This window comes from Gymnogyps californianus, chromosome 1 (genome assembly GCF_018139145.2).
Source record: "Gymnogyps californianus isolate 813 chromosome 1, ASM1813914v2, whole genome shotgun sequence".
NCBI lineage: Eukaryota > Metazoa > Chordata > Aves > Accipitriformes > Cathartidae > Gymnogyps > Gymnogyps californianus.
The window spans coordinates 204,706,673-204,727,513 of record NC_059471.1 but is presented as its reverse complement, the minus strand read 5'-3'; the positions used below and the strand labels follow the sequence as shown (position 1 = coordinate 204,727,513).

General features: G+C 46.3%; 1 protein-coding gene across 1 annotated transcript in view; it reads right to left on the bottom strand.

Moving 5' to 3' along the window:
• RELN (reelin) overlaps positions 1–19,874 on the bottom strand; it is a 297,658-nt gene extending 277,784 nt beyond the window's left edge. The window contains exon 1 of the mRNA XM_050915640.1: positions 19,646–19,874. Within this exon, the coding sequence (XP_050771597.1) occupies positions 19,646–19,874 (229 nt within the window). The remainder of the gene's footprint in view (positions 1–19,645) is intronic.
• Between the last annotated feature and the right edge of the window lie 967 nt (positions 19,875–20,841).

Below are 20,841 nucleotides of genomic sequence, written 5' to 3'. Positions count from 1 at the left end.
GAGCTGTGTGTTGGGGAAGGCCCTTTGAGGTGCGAGTGAAGACATCCTCCCTCCAGCCCTGCAGCAAAATTAGAGCTGTCATTTCCAGCCCCCCACATTGCCTGCACCTTCCTGCGACAGCCAGCCAGAAGCTGCTTCATTTGCCCAAGAGTATCCTGACCACCAACACCCTACTGCATGTCTAGCTAACAGAATCGCATGGTGCCTTTACTTTTCTAAGAAATATTGATTTAGTATACATGTAGATTTGAAGCTAAGATTTAGATACATATTTTTCTTCTATTTTATTGAAAATTAGAACCCTCACTAAACTACTCTTACCAGCCACTCTACGAAACAACAGGAGACGCACTGTGATCCTCATAGAGGAAGCTTAACTCAGAAGTGATATAAATAGCAAGGAAAATATATACATTAGTATGGGCTAGAGTAATGAATGCAGAGTGAGATTTTCTACTTGCACAGGCAGCCCATAATGGGCTTTAAAATAAAGGTGGCATCCTGCGGGGTGATTTCATCCTGTGCTGTCCTTGCTTAAAGGGAACAAATTATTGCTTGCCAATAGGGACGATACAGCTGCCAGCTTCAGCACTCCCTTTCTGGCCATCCCACCTGGTGCAAAGCCCCCTCAGGAGGGGGAAATGCCAGTTTGCACCACAAAAAAGGCACTGACAAAGTTTGCCCATTCCCCCTGAGCTCACACCTCCCCTGCCTATACTGTCCAGGACACCTGCCCCCTCCATCCCCCTTTCCCAGCCCTCCCTCGTTTCCAATAGCTAAAGGAGAAATGGGTTGGGAGCTCTGTTTTCCTCTTCTCTCACAAACTAGCATGCCCTGTTTTTTTATCTTCCCTTTATTATCTTCCTTTTATTATCTTCGCTTATTTCCTAGTTCTCTGTAATTACATATTGGGACATCAAACGGTGAAGCAGGGACTGCTTTTGAAGGCTTTTATAATTAGCTTTTCTATTGTGTCCTCTAATACCTCCTCTGGCTTTAGACTTACTTTTTTCTGTTCACAACCTCCTGAACATATGGTGGTAAATATGCAGCATGCTGTGAGCTTCACCTGGAGTCTACTTACAATATATCTGCAATGTAAATAACAGACTTCATGTCAGTCAATTAATCACACACCAGTGGCTGGCAGAGGGCAGGCAGATTGCAGGAAGAGAAATTGGAAAGTGGTGTCTTGATCAGCGTTGGACTTCGAGTATTAAATATTACCTAAGCTGGCGTGCTTCTGTGGTATCACTGCTTTTGCCTAAAAATACTCTGTTACAATTGCATTAGACATTGCTTGATATCATAACGATTCAATTCAAGGCCAAATTCTCCACTCATCAGGACCATTTCACCCACGGGAGTCATGATCCCATTTCCACCAGCACAGAATATGACCCAAGTGCAAATTTCATACAAAAATTTTATTAAATTTAAAGTGATTCCAGGATGATGCACAAAATTTAAATATTATCATTCCAGTAAAACTGTTTATTTTTCATAAAACTAACTCAAATTAATTACTTTACAAATGTGTTTTATTCCTGTTTTTGCAAGAATGTATATTAGCAAGACAAAGTGCTTTGTTTACCTGATTCACTTTATTTAACTCAAGGGATTCATAAGCATATCATCAATTATAGTCACAAACAAATCATTTTATGTTTAAAAAAAAAGGACTCTCTACTTCAGTAGAGCTTTTCTAATTTGAAGATCTCAAAGGATTTTCTGTACTACATTAAAATCCTTGTCATTCCCATGGAGGACAAAGGAAAATATAGAAATAAATCACCTAATATTGAAACGCACTTGGGTGGAGGACAGCACGAAAGTTAAGACCTAATAGGAAGAATTTTCCTAACTACAATAAAAATCTCATCGAAGGCAAAGAAATAACCTGTTTATGGCTGAGATTCTCCCGTGTCTTACTGTAGCTGGCCCCAGACTCGTCTGCGCCGAGGCCGGGGCCTGGGAAGGGCTTTGCCCCAGGGCTGGCTTCAGGCAAGGGGACAAACAAGCACCCTCAGCCACCTTCCACCCATCTTACACCGCTGCAGTTTGGCCCTACAGGTCTCCGGAGGGTTTGTGTTATTGCCTTCATCCTATTTCTTCTGAAACTTTATTCCCACAGGGATCACTACACCCTTTCTTCGCAGCTGCAGAGGGTGCCCTTTACAGAAAGCTTCTCTTTAATCAGGAGCAGAAGAAAAACTTCAGGGACTAGATCAACCTTTGGCTTAAAAGCCACCGACTTCTGATGGTCACCAGAAGAACTGGTTATGTGTCCAGGACAACAAATCATCTCCCAGATATGACTAGAAACCTAAAACGCCCTGCTGCTTCTAAGGGCTTTGCTGCAAGGGTGGGAACAGAGGCAGCCCCGTGCTGGGGCACCCCCATCCCCCTGGGAACCCCCACTATCCCTCATCCGTGCTGATCCCAATGGAGGAGGCCTCTCTCCCCTTCACTGCCAACCTCTGCTCAGCTGGGACAGGCCACATGGCTCAGCAGCCCCCAGGCCATCCTGAACATGAACCAACCCCCAGGACAGCCAGGCCCTGATGCCCAACGCCCTGTGGCTGGGATCCACAGGAGACGTTGCAGTAGAGTAGTTTCTGTTTTCAGTGGGGAAATAAAAATTGTTTTCGGTGGGGATCAGTGCCTCATTGCTAAATCCCCCCGTGTCTGTAGGGTATAGCAGAGTCTTACCGAGGCATTTCTGTGCCTGGGGCATGTGCAGTGTCCCTCCCTGCATGAGTTCTCCCGGCTTTAATAAATAGCTGAGCTCACCCAACTGTCTTGAGTTTCGGTGAAGGCATTACCTTGGGTCTTTTCCCTCTGCTGGTTACCTATTTCCATCAAGCTTTCAGGTATCTAGCATCTTTGAGATCTGTATCTCTATGTTACGTTTGATTGAAGTTAACCAACACATTCAAAAGGGAGGAGGACAGACAGCATACTGAGAGTGCCTTAGAAAACAGCCTGTTCACATAAATTTGCTTCCGGGACAAATACATTTATTTGCAAGCATAAGCATGCAGAAAAGGCAAGCACACCACACCAATGTGAAGAACATTTATTTAGCAAATTGGTCTACAACGTCTTGCTATGCCAATGAAAATAGCACCAAAGCAACAGAAGCAATAAATACATACAGGGCCATTTTATTATGGACATTACTATGCAGTGGTCCTAATAACACGAGTAAAGGGAAGTTTAGGTGTCTAAAGGATGGCAGCTCTTGTAGATATGTAAAAGCTAGCAAAGTTCATTGTTTTTTTAATATTTTAGACAATATGGGTTTGAAGAGTTTAAATGGGTAGTGCAAAAAGCATATACAGCCCTGGGAAGGGCCAGGTTGTACATTGAGCTCCCAGCCCTGAAGGAGGGACAGGCAAGGCTGTGTCCCCAGCTTGTCCCCTGGGACAGGAGGGGCCGGGCAGCCCTTCCCCGTGGCACCGGCCACCTCATTGGGGAAGTAGGGCAGCAAATTCAGAGCATCTCCCCCCAGGCCAGATGCAGCCTCCCCTTCCAGAGCAAGCACTGTCAGCGCTGGGCAGGCGGACATGCTACTTGCAGCCAGACGGTCTCAGGGGGGCTGGCACCCTGCCGCATGGTGTCCTGAGAAACCAACGGGTGGAAAAGCCAGCACTCCACATACCTGGGTGTCCATATCTCCTTGATTTGCCCTCCGAAGTGCAAGCATTTAATTTTGACCTGCAGAGCACTTTTGGTGCCTGCGTGGTACCTTGCACCACTGGCACGAGCAAAGGCTCTTGCGGAGTCAGCCCGTGTCCAGCCCATGGTGCGAGCAGGGCTGTGGGTTAACAGCAGCTCCAGCTCTGCCTCGGGACAGACCAGCCATTTCAAACTGCAGCCCCCACTGAATTCAATTAAGGGTTTTTTTCTCTGGGCAGGACTTGACCAGGGAGCAATGCTTGAGTCAGAAACAAAGACAAACCCTGAGGCAGAAGATCTTACAATATTTCTAAGTTAATTTATAATCGTAATGCTTTTACTCGTAAAAGATAAAGTAAGTAAGATGGTGTTGTGATTAAGGTGCAGAATATCTAATTTGAGAAGTGCGTAAAAGGAAATCAAGGAGTGCTATCTATCAGGAAGATAACTAAAAGGATCACGTCTTCCCCCATCCTCACTATAAATCTTTCACTGAGAAGAACTACTAGGTTATAAAGAACAAGAATTTCAAAAAAATAAAAATGAAAAAGGAGACATGTTAAACACTACCTAACAAGCTTCATGACATGAGCACAAAAGTCTTAAATTCGATGTCATAAATTCAATATCATCAAAAGATTCAGCTACTATGTCCTTAGAGACGGTACTGTGTAAGTCAAGTACAATATTAAAAGACACTGAAATCTTTAATATGTGTTAAATATTTTAAATTCATAGATCTGATTCACAGAAATATCACAGAGGCATCATCAACCATTTTTTCCCTTCTGTCACATTTTCTTATAGATGTGCCAGAGTTTCTGCAATTAAAAGATGGCCCAAACATTTACAGAAAATGGATGAGCCAGAAAACTGCCCTTGTGGACATGATTGCATGCAATCATTATGCCTACTCCAATAAACACACCCAAATATGCCAAGATTAATACCTGCATATGTTTAAATTACCACTTTGAAAGAGATTAGATTTAAGGCATCCCACCTATTCCCAGAGACAGCATGCAGTGATTATTCCTTACAGGGATTTTCATGGGGAAAATACCTTGTTCAAAAGTACTGAATGTTGTGATACTGCCATATATAAAACCCTCTCCTTTTAGTTTCACACTTAGGGCACATAAGCCTTTATTTTCTGTTTAAATGTACTAATCTTCTTAACAGTATAATCAAGCCTCTCATATATAATATTATCAGTTTATATTTAGAAGGAATAACCGTCACGTTAGTGGTGATGGACATATCTCTCCATTCATCTGACTGAATTACCCTGGATAAATCCCTTTCCCCAATTCATTTCTGCAGAGACAGCAAGCAGCTTTATTTTATTTAAAAGCAAATTATACAGTTGCAAGATATTTATAGTTAATATGTAAAAATCCTGCTTTAAGTTTGAGAAACGTTTCTTTCTTCCTCTATTTCTCACAGAGAAATGTTCCAGTTTGTAGCTTTTTAAATAACACAGGATTTTGCAGGCTACAAATTCAACAAAAGGTATTCCTACAGTGAACAAGTCACAAAAATTTAAGTTGTGGTTGCATCCTTCCACAGCTTTGTGTTCTTGGAAAGTAAAAATGAGCCTGAGCCTTTGGGTACATTTACGTAAGTTTATATTTAAGCATTTCACAGAACTCTTTTTTTTCTTTAAGCAGAACTGGGAGATCTCCCAGTAATTCCTAATTCCTGCCTAATATATTACCAGCTTTGTACCACATAAAAGGTGCCAAGACAAAACCTAAGCCAGATCTAAGCCACAGAAATGTGGTCTTCCTAGGAGATATTAAAGGAGGATTTTCAAGACACCAGACGGTTGGGCTATCTTTTGGCATATGATAGGAATTACGTTAGGCCTGCCATGACACAGACAGTAAGCATAATAAATAGCTGCTAAATACCCAGGATCCTGAAACATATATTAAGATCTCTGTCACCCCACTCACATATATTTCCTTGCGGCACCTCTTCTGATTCTGAAGAGCACACTAAATGATTAGCCACCCAACACATCCCAGCAGCGATCTGATTGCCTGCAACAGAAAAGCTCAAGAAGCAACAAAACAGCCAGGTATGTAACAAAGGATATTGTGGAATATGCTCTTAAGTGTATAACTAAAATAAATTTATTATTACACTTCCATTATACCTAAATATTTCCAAATTGTTCAAGAGGAATAGAGGAAATGTGATATGTTATTATCATTCATTCCTGGTTTGCCTCAATGGTAAATACCTATACAAGGTACCAGCAAGTAAAACCCAAAAGTAAAAAGGCCATCAAATTCTGGTCTAGCTAATTACAAAGGCATGAATCCCTCTTTATACCAGAGCACAGTGTTCTTGACGTAAAAAAAGCACAAAGAAGATAATTCCCCTCTAATTCAAATTCATTACAACCACTCTGCATGCTAAACATAATAAACACATGTTAAATTCGGCAGAAGAGACGAGAACTGAACTGGCATGCAGCTGGAACATCATCCAGATCGTTTGACCGGGGCATTTTTTTCCTACCGAGGCATCTGCCTAGCAGTTTTGGGGGAAGTTACTACACGGAAGCTATCAATCCGGCTATGTTCTCTGAGCAATGAGCCCAGCTCTTTGAAAAAGGAGAGAAGAGGGGAATAATCTGGTAAACTGAAAATCCAACTGCTCCCTCGCGCATGGTCATCCCTTCTGCCTCACCTTCCTGCACCTGGACGCTGGGGTCAGGCCTGCCCCAACACAGCACTGCCCCAAGAGGGATGGAAACTGCCATCCAGAGGTTCGGCTCAAGGAGTAAATTAGTAAAATTTTCAAGAAGAGAGTAGAGTTAAAGCTTGTCCTGCTGCCCAAAGCTCTTGTCTCATCGCTCGTATTACACGATGCATCAAGGAGCTGTGGGCTTTGCTGGCACTGATCCACTTTCATGGGGACCACAGTTCTCCTCCACCCTGAACCATTAAAAGCTGGAGCATTCCAAGGTGTCAGACAGAACATGCAATTTTTGTTTGTCAACGATTTGGCCAGTCTAAAGATTTGAGGTACTATGCTTACTAGTGTCTGTATGAGTTCTGCACCTTGTAAAAAACCTACATACTCTAGAGAAATTATGTCAATCAGAAAAAAAAGGTTCCCTGTTTCTGACTGTTTGTATGTAGAGAATACGTGGTAACTGCAACAAGTGCAGGCTTTGTAAATGTGGAATGAAAGGTTAATAGTTACAGTGCAAATCACTCAGTAGTGTTTCTTAGCAGTTAGTGATGTGCAATCGGAAGAAATATTGTACTGCAATTAATTTTACAATGTGTTTTCTCAAACGGAAAATGTTGCAAATAGCAGGAGAATTTGCTATCTACTGTAATCTCACTAATTGGGAAAAAGGCGCTTGGGGGGGAGTTGGACATTGGGGTTTTGGACAAGGTCCCAGAAGAAGAGTAGCCAGTGTGTAATACACCACCACCGCTGCTCAAAGACAGTTTAGAGTTTTAAAAAGCAATTTGTACTAAGAAAACAGCCAGATGCCATCGCATTGGCTTTCCCTCGGTGATGAATGGCATGAAAGCTCCCTAACATCTGCTACCACTTGATGAAACAAAACTTACATCTCTTTGAGTGAAAAGGTCCACAGATGCTCACTGGAGTAATCCAGGATGCCTGAGGCTGGGGAGGGACCAGTGCTGTCAGCCCGGGCCAAACCCGCACCTTTTCATCTCCACTGGTTGAGACAAATTCTGCAAACATCACAGCTCCGCTGTAACTCCATTATACTCCATAACTGCATTAACTATAGGTTGAAGGAAAAGCAGGGCAATGAAGAGCATAGGGGATCACTTCCCTGAACGAAATAAACCTGCATCTCAAAGCCAGTTTCCACCTCTGCTCTGAGCAGCTCATTTCTATTGGAGGCGGACAGCCCTGTAAATATTGTTCCTTGAAAAAAAGATAATTTTAGAGACATGAAAGCCTATTTGTCTAGTTAAATGAATGCCAATTCTATAGATGCACTACAAGTTTTCAAGTTTGGAAGCAGAAATATCCTTTAACTGTAGACATCCAGAAGGAGCCAAGTGACAGATCTCCTCTAAGCCTTTTTTACTGAACACTGAATGAGGGAAAAGATTTCTGCTGAAAAAGAAAACTGAACAATGACTAGATGTAAAGGAAAATGTGGTCGATGTATACATCAGAAGCCACATAGCAACCGCAGGTATCGTTATAGAAAACATGAGTTTGTTACCTTGGAAATGTCAGTATTGCTACCAACTGCACTTCAGTGCCTTGAAGAGCAAATGATTATTCTGTAATTTATTTTGGGAACAAACACGAGGAGAGTGGTGAGGGTTACTTGTCTGAATCAGATCTGTTCAGTGGCCGGAAATTAAATGGTCGACTTGTCAGAAGTAGAACTGTTCGATTTTTGGTTCAGTGATCAGAATGAAAAGAAAAAGAAAGAAAAAGAGATCAGCTTGGGTTAACATAAAAGGAGAAGTACTGAGGGGTTTAGTACAAAAAAATAAATTAAAATATCAGTTAGGTCAATATGAAAATCTTCAATGAACCCAAAAAAATTAGATAAAGAATTTTGTTCAAGCAGAAAAGTCTCATTTCATTTTCTGATTATGCAGCTAACTTCTTTTTTTTCTTTTTCACAGTCAGTTTCACAATAAAAATACTTTTCCAAAACAAAAATCAAAACTATGTTTTGAAAATATCAGTAATATATTTCAAATGCTTCACTTCCCCCCATTCTCCATTAAAACATTTACCAAATTCTACTCAAATACATTATCAGTTTTTATCTTTCATAAAACCAGATTTTAAATGAATTCACTACAAACATGGCAATTCCAGCTGAATCAATTCTAAAGTCTTGTGTCTCTTGCAAGAATACTATCAACTTGAAAATCTATCATCTGATAGGGTATCAGTCATCAGCAAATCAACTATAATAATTGGAAAGCATAAAAATATTTGCCAGAGGTTTTTGATCTTTGTACTAACCAGAATGAGGTTCTGAAGGCTACAATCCTTTTGGGCCAGAGTCAGAAAGATTGCTCTACAAAAATGTTTAACGCTGGAGTTTAGCCAGAGATCCTTTTTTTCAAACATACTAGGAACTTTTTTTTACAGCACTTTATAGTACTGACTCTTTAATTTTGATACCTGGCGACCCCACAAACTGCTGCACTGCAAGGCTGGGCAGCACTTTGTTAAACCAAGATCTTTGCCTTGGCCAGTTGTGCTGTTTTGTTTCTCTCTGCAGTTCTTGGTATCAATAATCGTTTCATCCAGTGTGCAGATGAATGTGTCTAATTCTGGAAGGAGGGTTGTTTTTTTCTAGCAGCGCATTTCCCCTGTGAAACAGGAACACTGGAAGGTTATTGTGGCCTGGAAACCACAGCTTGTTTAGCCAGAAAGATAAATATTATCTATATTTCTTGTTCTTTCCTATCTATTGTATTGTCCTGGGGAGCAGTGGGAAAAGTGGAAGGCAAATGGCAGAGACCTTGCCAAGCCCCGGGACGTGATGAATGACTTCTCACATCCCAGGGCCTGACACGAAGAGAGGCCACAGAGGGTCGTGCTGCTGTTTTCAGATGTTAAGAAGGCCGATCACCTACTCATTGCTTTCATTTCTAGCGCAGGAAGAGCTCCCCCGTGCAGGACTCGCACAGGCAGACCCAGCTCTGCCATGAAGTATTCCTCTCCAAGATCACGGGCAACCCACACAGGAAAGCTGATTTTCTGTGTCCTTGCTAACTCATTTATTAATGTTCTACCAGACATGTTGAATGCTGTGACCACAAAGTACCTCTCAGCCACAGAGAGAAGAATATTCCCACATTTCTCTAAGTCTTCTGGCCAGCGAGTGTTGTGTGCTCTCTCTTTTCCCTTTTCCTTCCCTCCTCTCCACTATGACGTGCACAGCACATGGACAGACCGTTAACTTTCACGGTCTCCCCATACATTCCCAGGGAGCATCCTACATATGCTACCCATGGACAACCAACACACAAATCCCTTCAAACCCAGGCTGGGGCAGGCCGGGAACCGCCTGCGGATGCGATGCAGCAGGATGAGGAGGGGAAAACAGCATTTGCTCCCAGATGCACACCTGTGCATGAAAGGGAGCTTGCTTGACAGATTTCCCTGTAGGAACTGGGGTTTTTCTTCTTTGCCAACTTTTGATCACCTAACTGCACTCTCGAAAATGACATCGGGGGGATGGAAAGAGGGAAACGGTGAGGCCTCTTACGCTGTGTGGTTTTCACCAGCTGGACCACTCTATGTACAGCCACACAATGGCCAGGTGCTGGAGGAGGACAAAGGATGGGGTGCCAGCGTCCAGCCACCCATGGCAGCGAGGAATGATGAGCCAGACAGTAGGAGACACAGCCACAGCCAGAGCTGGGGTTGGCAGGCAGACCCTTTTCTTGTCTTTCATCTCTGTCAGGTCATACCCGTTTATTTACAAAACTATCCTTCAAGCAGACATGGGGAGGAATAAGTAACTCTGGCTAATCTGAGGCAATCATAATTTTGCTAAGCTTGGTGTAAGAGCTCTTAGAATTTCGTCTCAGTCTGGTTTATAACTCGATCCCCTCAGCCCCATGTGTATGGGCCTGCCTCCTGTGGGAAACAAGCAGCCACAGACATGCATACGTGTGAGTAGATGACATTCAGGGATACGCGCACAGATCTTCAGCCCGATCTCTGATGATTAATCTGCTTACCCTGCTGAAGAAGAGCAAGGGCACTGCCAGTTCCCCCTCTGCTGTATCTTGCAAAACCAAAGAGAGAAACCAGCAACCACCCTGCATGTCTGCATGCCCTAAGGCTTCTGCCTCAGGAGGAGACGCAGCAATAGTTTTGCACATGGCTTCACAAATATTTCCAACACCTACAGCCAGAAGGCTGGGCTTATTAATAAGACTTCTCATCCACCAAACCTAAATCAAATTTTACTCCAGGCATCTCAATCAAATACTCTGAACTGTCCCCTGGAGCTGCTCCCTCCTCTGAGTAGGCAGAGAGGAGGAGGGAAGAAGGGGACAGGGCTGGAGGCATGCGGGGCCACCATCGATCTGATGTCCTCCCCTGCTGGCACCCAGCCCTTCAGCAAAGAGGTGGGGACAGGCTGTCTCCCAGGTTGGCACACCACCTCTGTCTCGGGGAGCAGGGCAAGGCATCCCCCCAGAGAGGGTCTTTGGGGAGCACTGGTCCTGCTTGCGGGGCCGGATACATCCCGTGGTGTTTGCCACCCCGGGACATGGGAAACTGGGGCAGCACTTGGACACGGCACTGAAGCACTTGCACAGTTCAGAAAGAAACCTGCAGCACACACAATTTTAGGAAGAAGGTCAATGTAGAAGTCTGAAAGAAGGGGGTTTTTTTTAAATTTAGGGTAGTGCAGTGTAAAGCTTGCACCTGAAGGGAGATGGATTTGTCGCCTGCTGTCACTCAGGGCTCTTGCAGGTTGAACTTCAACAGATGCGGGCTGGAAAAGCACCATTGATTTCACCCCCCAAGGAGACCCTTGTGAAACTCTCACAACAAATATTAATATCAAAATGCCTAGAGAAGAGCAGGGAACAGCCTCCTCTGTTTTGTTCCCAGGATGAAAAAATATGGCAAGAAGGACCTTACAAAGACTGCAAAAAAGAGCCTCTGCTTTGCAATAAAAGCCTTTGGGAAAGTGTCTGAACTCCTCATCTGCTCCCCTGCAACGTTCACCGGCCACTCGTGCCCAGTCCCCCCAGACACCTCCTGCTTTCTAGACTGAGATGTTCACATAAAGGGCATTGCCTACAACAGGTCATGAGGAAACACTACAAGGTAGCAGTCAGGGATGTCCTGATTCCCGGGGAAGACCAAGGATCCCACCGGGGTGGAGGGAGAGGAGCCTTGCAGAGATCGCTACTGGCACGCAAAAACCACGTACACCAACCAGTCTCCCCAAACAGAAAGCCATGCTGACAGCAGCAGGACGAGGGTGAATAGACAACAACTACACCAAAGGGAGTCTGGAGTGACACAGGTGATGCTGTGGTTGGTGAGACGAAGAACGAGCCCACAGGTGCCTCTGCCTGCAGCTAAGCTGAACCCAGCTGCCCAGGAAATGCTGTGGTGCCCAGGAGGCATCAGCTGCTCCAGACGGTTCCAGGAGATGATGGCAGGAAGCCTGTGGCCCCGTGCCCGGCCGTTGGGTGCCATCTCCAGCCCCAGCCAGGACCTCTCCAGCTGCAGAAGGACTGAGTAATGCCAGGTCCTGGACTGTGGAATAAAAGGGCATGAATCCTAATGCCCCTCGCAAATCCTGGTTCTCCCTCTCCAAGCAGGACGTACACCTCTCTTACATTGCCTTATTTAAGGCAAATGCTTAGTAAGAGACATATTAAAAACAAAACAAAGTCTTAAAAAAACCCCACCTCCATGACCCTGCTCTTCCCTTTTGGAAAAGGGTAAAAAATGTGTCGCCCATGGGAGGCATCTGAGCACTGGGGGGGACCTGGGAGAAGGTCCCACGGGCATGGACAAGGGGGATCTCTGCCTCCGTGACACCACCATCCATTGGCACAGCCCAGCCTGTGTCGCGCGAACTGAGTGACACACGCTATGACTTTCATTTTCCAGGACTGACCTGAGGGGAGGGGGAATGGAGGAAGATCGCCCGCCTAACAAGAAGGCATCGTCTGACAAACTGGGAAGGTCTTTTCCACAAGCAATTTGTTCTTGGGCTTTGACAGATGTTAAAAGTTGCACTGTCAGAGTTTGTCCTATCTTTATCCCAGAGGCTAGTCACAACTGGGGGAAAAAAAAGTGGGAATTACGCAAATATTCCAGACACACATTTGCACTCCGTGCACCTTTCATGCCCAATGAAAAGGCAGGAAATGTTAACACAAAGAAAGGAAGCATGTTAAAAAGACTGAACCTTTCATCAGAGACTATTGAAATTCTCATAACAAGGGCCAGTATGAAAGGTTGCTTATTCTCAGAGGTAAGACAGTGCCGTTTCCTTCCCTCTGCATGCAGCAAACACTCATGACAAATCTAAACCACAGCTGTAGGGCATGAGACACACAAAGCAAATAAAGGTTGCATCTGAATCCATCTCAGTTGTATCACCATGGCTATTATCAAATTGAAAATCATACTTCAACCAGCCAATATGCAAATACTGTAGTATTGTACTATAATAAAATGCCACAATATTTCAAAAGCAGTGGCCTTCAAAAATCCAGATCAAGGGAACAATAAGGAAAATAAGAAATGCCGCCAGTCTGACAGTCTTGCCCTGTTCTACCTAATGAACCAACACGGGTTTGGTGGAATAATCAATGTGGGAATCATTGGAGAAATGTACTACTTGCCACCATGGCACAGTAACCTACATATAAATCATTTATTGGTCACCTTAGGTCTTGAAATACAAGGTTTATATCTTGTTTTTTATATATCTATCTAATTACAACTACAACTATTAACTATTTATAAGAACAGTATCTTTTTTCTTTAATTTCTACTTAAAAGCAGTTAGTATGGACAGATTTTAGCAATGAATTCCACAGACAAATTATACATATTAAAAAATATCCCCTTTAAGCTCAGAAAGCAGAAAATATGTGCAATATCCCCACTGGAACAGTATTTTTGCACCCCTTCACCATTTATAGGCTTCTTTTCTTCCTTGACTTCAGTGTTGGGCGACGTGCTATGGGAAAGGTCCGTGCACACACGCCAGCTCTCACACCGAGCTCTGCGCCTCGGACGGTTAACTCACTGAGGCAGAGATCATTTTTTTAATGTATACAGACAAGCCCAGCGTAGTCTGCCCTACGCAGACCCGTAATACCAACAATACCATTTCTGTCCTACAGTCAGATGTCACCTGACAAATGTGGGTCATGCCAGCACGCCGTGCTGACTTTGATTTCTGTTATTTGGGGCAATCAAGTCTCCTTTGCAGGGGGGAGCAGCCCCCTGATGGGGGGAGAAAGGATTTAACCAGAGATTACATCTCTTCTGCAAATTTGCAAGAAAGGCTCATTTAGGCCTTTGTGGACCTTCTACCTCCTTTCATCAATCCCATGCCTGACCACATCTTTGGCTGAGCCATCTGCTGACTGCTGATTTGGCCCACAAATTAGAGCGATGATAGCTGAACCCGTTAAAATTTAACATCTTCCCTAGCGAAACATGGTTTGTAAGAGGCTGTCAGCTGTGACCCTGCCTACCTTTTTCTTTTAATGTTGGCATCCTTCATCAGTTTCTGGTCAAGAGATCTTAAAAGCACAACTCTTTAAAATTTGCAAAGACACACCACATGAACTCTGGGGCCAGACAAGAGCTTCAGAAATATAGACAATCTATTGGCCAACATCAAGATTTAGAAACCCACATTCATTCAAAAACACACTAAGTAAGGCTCAGATCTGACAAATTCAAACAGACCGTCTGAAGGACAGGCCACAGTATTCAGAAATCAGCCTTGCTTTTGCAAAGTTCAGTTTATGCAAGAAAATCCTAAATACAGCAAAGCACAGTGTGGGTGCACTCTGGGGGCTTTGGTGGATGAGGACATTTTCAGCAAATGCTGATCCCAGATGAAATTTTTATGTGCTACGAAACCTTTATGCAGCTGCAAGATATTGCTAGGGACCTCAGAGGAAAGAAGAGACTTGAAGACCAAGGGTCTTCCCTATTCTTAATAACTCCCTCTCCATCACTACTTATTGCCAGCCTCACATTTTTAAGTGTCCCTTAAGAGTTATAGAATAATCCCTGGAGCTAACTGGACTCCCATGAGCAAAAATTTCTACACACTTCTTTAATTTAAAACAAAAAATGAGGGAAGTCTCCATTCTTCCAAAGATCACAGGAGGGTGTAAGTGGATGAGATGAAAGTTTTCAAGGGAATACCCTGCAAAAGACTCAAGAAGCTGACCTGCTTCTCAGGCTGATGCTGGAAAACATGGACCGAAATCTGTGCACCATTACTAACATCACCTCCTGTGCGATCTTTACTTCTACTGGCTCCCAAAAAGCTTTCTACACTTTGGCATAACTGGTAGTGAAAGTATCCTTAACTGAGTTTCTGCAACTCAGTTATAATCCTGTTTATACCTCAAGCAGCAGCACTACTCACTCCAGTTATTTTCTCTCTTCCCCTCCCTCAGTTTGAACTCCAACATCTTCTTATTTTTCAATAATCTGAACAATAAGAATTTACAATAAAAATACCCACCAGGTCAAGCGGGTACCAGAAATGTAAGTAACCCTAATGAAAACAGATACTAAGTCACAAGCTGTATTTCTTAAATACAGCGGTTAATAACAAAGGTGGAATTGGCCAAACTTTAAACAACTTTTTATCAGTGCTGAAAGAGTGCATAACTACCACTTAAAACAGTTGAAAACTTTTTTTTACAACCTATCACAGCAATGGTTCCAGACAATATACAGTATATCTAAGAATAGTAACAGTCATTGATGGAAACTGATAACATTTGGGGACTGAAGGTTAATCCGTTCTGGGAAAAAAAAAAGGAACAATGGAGAGTGAAATAGAAACTCAAGTCTCATTAAAGAAAACTATTTTAAGGGCAGAATGATGAGTTTTAACATCAATCATGGGAAAACAGCTCAAAGTTGTTCCTAAAAGATCTATATTTGAAACCTTGGGAAAAAGGCACTGTTCGCAGTGACAGCAAAAAAATGTTTAAGGGATAAGAAAAAATACGGTGTAAAGGTAATCCATTTGTGTTTTTTAAACACTACAAATCTGACTTCATTTTTAGATTTCTGTGATTAAGGGCAGTGAAGACCCAACGTTCAGTCAAGTTTATCCTTTTTTCTTTACACATTTCCAATGTACTTATCTGCCTGTAAATCATGGTACATGCTCTCAGCACTGAAGGCACATTGACATGGATAATCAAAATTGACCACAGATTGGAAATAAACCCAAAAGAACTTGTATAAAAATTTTCGATTTATACTGCTGTTGGTTTTTTTTCCTGAAGAAATTATATTCTGCTCTGTAGATTACAGTGGAAAGCCCAGGAGAAAAACAAAACAGGATCATTGCTATCTACCAGCAAAGCTACGAGCAAGCCAAGTGGGCCCTGATGCAGCTCTCCAAACACGCGACCAGCACTTGGCTGGAAGGAAGCTGAGCAGGTGCCTACATTAAACCAGTGCACACTTTGTCAGTTTGCATTTGAGCAAGCGCTTAAGTGCTTTGCCAGCTCAAAGACTTAATTAAATTTGAAATAAGCTAATTCAAGGAATAAAAGTCTGCCAAAGGTAATAAAATTGTTTACCGATGTATCAAGTCAGTCCTGTATATAAAAGAGCATATTTATATGCAGCGTAGGTCTGGTCCTATTCAATCAGTGAATGCATTTTTTAAATATTTACTGATTGCAGGAATAGGGCCAAATCTGGAGTATTTTTAAGGGTTAGGGGAGAAGTGCTAAATCCCAAAGTATCTAATTTAACTATGCAAAGTAGGGAATATTATTGCCTTCATTTTAGTTATGAAATTCAGAGGCACAGGGAAATAAAGTGCCAAATCCAGTGTGTCAGGGAAGCCACTTGCAGAAGCTCCTGTGCTCTCCTGGTTCCCAGGCATGCGTCTTTTGCACCAGATACCGTTCCCCTCCCAGGGTGCGGGGCAGTGCAAGGGACAGTTGGGCAAACAGACGAAAGCCAGTGTCACAGCTCCACTGGTTGTGCCGTGGTTTGACTCCCACCCTGAGAGCCCAAAGAAACGTCTAAACAAATTAACAGAAAGTTGTTGGCTGATTTTTTTTAATCAGAATTTTTTCTCATCCAGCCCTTGGCGTATGGTTTCATCCAATTCACTCTTCTTTGAACTCGATGCTCTTGGATGCTGCTGTCACCTGTCCCTGTTGAATGAAGGGGCAGTAAGTGTAAAATGGAGCCTCACTGGGACTTGAAGAGAGTCGGAGCAGTGTATTTTAATACGCTCTCTGAGCAGGTGAATTTGCATTGTACCTATGTAAATCTCCCTTTGTCTTGTGCTTCTGTACTGCATCTCAAAACTCCACCTCTGTGTCCCCACAAGACTGCCTTTAAAGTTTGATTTTTAAATGATAAATGCTTAATCAGTGCAGACTGGCATTTTTCAGTAACATTAAACTGCACTATATAAAAGCAGAGATTGCTTCAAATTATTTCTTCAGCTTGTATACTTTGGGTTTTTTTCTTGTGCTATATATAACATTGATAATTGTTGTATTTAAAAATACTCAAATGAGATATTTCAAAATATCTAACTGAATAAGTGTGCTTAGCTCAAGGATATGTCTGCTGTGCTGTGCATAGCAAACAGGCAGTGCTTCTTGCCTTCTTTTGGCACAGGTAAGTCTTTAATCAACGCACAAAATTGAAAAAAATTACCATTGGAAGTTAGAAATGAGATACGAGGCTGGCTCACACCGGGGTGTACCTACACCTTGTACTGTGTAAACAAATCAGTTTTCAGGTTCAGGCTGTGGACTTTCTTCTGTGTTCATAAGAATTAGTATGACTCTTTGAATGCGTCCAATTTGTTTATTTTTTCTTAACACAGTGGCTTTAAAAGATACCCTGAAATGCTTTGGTTGCAGCCCCCGGGGCAGACGTTGGCCTCTAACAGGGATGATGCTGAGGGCAGAGCAGCGCCAACACTGCCTGCTTTCCGACGGAAAAGCGCAACCACGGTGCAAATTTCAGACGGGCAGCGGGACTAACAGAACCACCGGGGAAGATGCAGCAGCCAGCAGCTTACCGACGCTCCCGGGCGAGCCCGCCGGGCCGCCGCCGCGCACCTTAGCAGGGCTGGCCGCGGGGAGAAGCGCAGGGCTGCTCCGCAGCGCGCAGCGGCAGCGCGGAGGCGCGCAGGGCCGGGAGAGCAGCGCGCAGCCGAGGCGCAGGGGCAGCAGCGGCTCCGCAAAATCCCCGGGAGTCCCGTGAGAGTGGGTAGGTAAAAAAACGAGGCACAGAGGTATATTCAAAGCCGCCGCGTTTTGCTCTGTCAGATGCAGAATAGCGACGGAAAATGCACCCTTGGCTACCTGAAAGGTCTGGCGCGCAGCTGGGGCGTTTCTCTGCAAGCTGATATTTTAAAATTCAAAAACCATTTTTAGAGGGCGAGAGGCAGAGGAGCATCCCCGGAGAAACACACCGCGCCCTGCTCCTCACCCTGCAGGGCCGAGGCAGCCGGGCAGCCCTGCCCGCAGCCCTGCCCGCAGCCCTGCCCGCAGCGCTCCCGCGCCCGCCACCAACCCCTCTCCCCAGACCAGCAACGGGGCTTAAACACCGGCCGCACGCTGGAAAACACGGCAGCAGCGAGGAAAGGGGGTGATTCTGTTATTTACGTGTCTGAACCATATTTTTAAAAATCCAGCATTTAAAATCGTGCAAGATGGAAATTCCAGCTTCTTTTTTTTCCTCTGCACATTTGTGGTTCAGCAGGTCGAATGTAATTTAACTGATCTGAGTGTGTATTACGGGCCAGAGATATGGGGCTCTAAGGAAAAAAATTATCTGGTGAAGTCATATAATTTACATACACAGTTTGTTAAAAAGGACACCAATATTTTAAAAACAAAAGTTTCCTATGAATTTGGTAAAACTATATTGTTACAGGTTACACACAGACAAAAACTTCAGGACCCCTTAGATCGTGTGAAAATGAATATTTGATGTGTTTGGGTTTTCTGTCTTTATAGTAAAAAAATCAATCAGAATCTCCACTTAACTCAATGACTCAATGATTTGCCTAAAACTTAAATTCTGAGCTGGAATATATCAAAGTCAGAAGTTTAACTCCACCTTTAGCCAGGGACCATTACACGGTATTTGTTTCTGAGCAAGGTGTTTTAAATAAATATTTATTTTTTCTGACTTTTTATTGCTTACTGCAGAATTAGCTGTTATTAGGTAGCATTGCAAAACCTCAAGCAGACACAGAGAAGAAGGATTAGTGAATATACCTTTAAGCGGCCTTTCACGGTTATGAATTAAAAAATGTTTCACACATGGAAGTTTTCTACACAGAGAAACGGTGATAAGGCTTTGAACAACACAGCTGCTGGTTTACAGGGGCACTCTGCAGCCGACAGCAGTGTTCCACAGCAGCGTACCCGCCTGCGAGGCCACGGTCAGCCCTGGGCTGTGCCCCTCGCCCAGTACATCACGACAGTAAAGACCTTACTTGCGTGAACAACTTTGCCTGCTCTATTTAGTTCTCCTCAGCCTGGGAGTTTACAAACAGCAGGTTTATTTATTAATTCTGGGCGCGACCTTCCATCTTCAAAGCCACCTGTGAGTGCCTGACCCACCGCTCTCACCCGTGGCTCCTGCATCCCCTGCACGGCGAGCAACAGGGTGGCTGCCCCGGCCAAGGCTGGGTCCGTGGTCCCTGCGAGGACACATCTTGGTGGCCCGCGAGTGGCAGCCGCCAGCTGCGGCACCGCACAGCCACCGAGGAAAGGGGTGATGCGCTCGGTGCAAGCCGGGTCCGAAAGCCACTGAAGTGGGAAAGGGACGGACTTCCAGCAACTTCGGAGGTTTTGGATCCGGCCCTGGGCCGGTTAAGGAGAGGGGACTCGGAATTTCCTCCGGCTCTGGGCTGCGCCTCGCAGGAGCCGCGCCGGGGCAGGGCGAAGCGGCGCTGCGACGGGGGCGGCGGCGGCGGTCCCTGCGCCCGGGGCAGGTGAAGACGGTCCCGCACGGCCGGGGAGCCCCGCGGTGCCCTCGGCCGGGGCAGCTGACCTGGGGCACGGCACACGGCCGCGCGTTTCCCCGGCCAGGGCGCCCGCTCCCCCCTCCACCTCACCCCCCCGCGCGGCTGCGGGGCCGGGGTGCCGCTCCGCGGTGCGGGACCCCCCCGGGGCCGCCCTCCCCGCCCGCCCGGGGACGCGCAGCGCCGAGCACGGCCGGCGCCTCCACCTACCGTGGTACTCCTGGCCGGGCACGTAGGCGACGGGGCTGCCCGCGATGTGGAGGGCGATGAGCACCTCGCCCTGCTCGCCGTCGCCCTCCAGCTCGCCGTGGTGGGTGCAGAGGAAGAAGAAGGGCGAGAACCGGGCGCGGGGGGCGGCCGCCCGGCCCGCCGCCAGCAGGGCACCCAGGGCGGCCAGCAGGCAGGGCCAGCCCCCGGGGACGCCCCGCCGCCGCTCCATGCTGCTGCCGCCGGCGCCGCTGGGGCATCCAGGGCACGGCGGGGCCGCCGCGCCGCTCCGCTCCCCGCGGGACGGGGCGGGACGGGACGGGGCGGGCGCTGCCCCCCGCCGCGGCCCGCGGGAGTTCGTGGGGAGGCGGGCGCGGGGCGCGGAGCGGAGCGCGGCGCTGGCAGGGGCGGCCCCTTCGCGCCCGCCGAAGGCTGCGGCGTCCCCGCCTGCCGCTGCCGGGGTGCGGGGCACGGAGCTGGGAGTGCGAGGGCTGGGAATAATTTATTTCCCCCGGTGTCGGGGTGGGAGGGAGGGGAAGGTCCCTCCCCTCCTCCTCCTCCTCCTCCTCCGCCGCCGCCGCCCGCTCCTCCCGCTCCTCGCTCTGCGCGCCGGTGTGCGGTGCTGCCGCTGCGGGGACGCGGGCTGCGAGCTGGGCTCTGCTGCCCGCCCTTTGTCTGCCTCCGGGTCCCTGCCCCTGCCCCTGCGTCCCCGCCCCAGCTTCTGCCCCTGTCTCTGCTCCTGGTCCCAGCCCCTGCCGCTGCCACTGCCCCGGCCCCCGTCCCTGCCCCTGCTTCCCGCGCCGGCACCTGAGTCCCTGCCCCTGCTCCCTCCTTGCTCTCGTGTCCCTGTCGCTCGGCCCCAACCCTTGTCTCTCTGCTTCCATCCCTCTATCCATCCTTTTGCCCCATCCCTCTGTCCCTCTGCTCCATCCCCTGTCCTTTTGCCCTGTCCGTCTGTCCTTATCCCTCAGTTCCAGCCCCTGTGCACCTGCCCCAGGCCCTGTCCTTTCGCCCCTACCCCTCTGCCTCAGCCCCTGCCCCTCTGCCCCGTCCCTGTCCCTGCCCCAGCCACAGCCCTGCCTCTGCTCTACCTGCACCCACTGCTGGGGAAAAGTGAGATTTTTACTTAAACCTTCTCCACTACCAGCTTCAAAACGATACACATGCACACACCCCGCCAGCGGCGGGCCCTGCAGCTC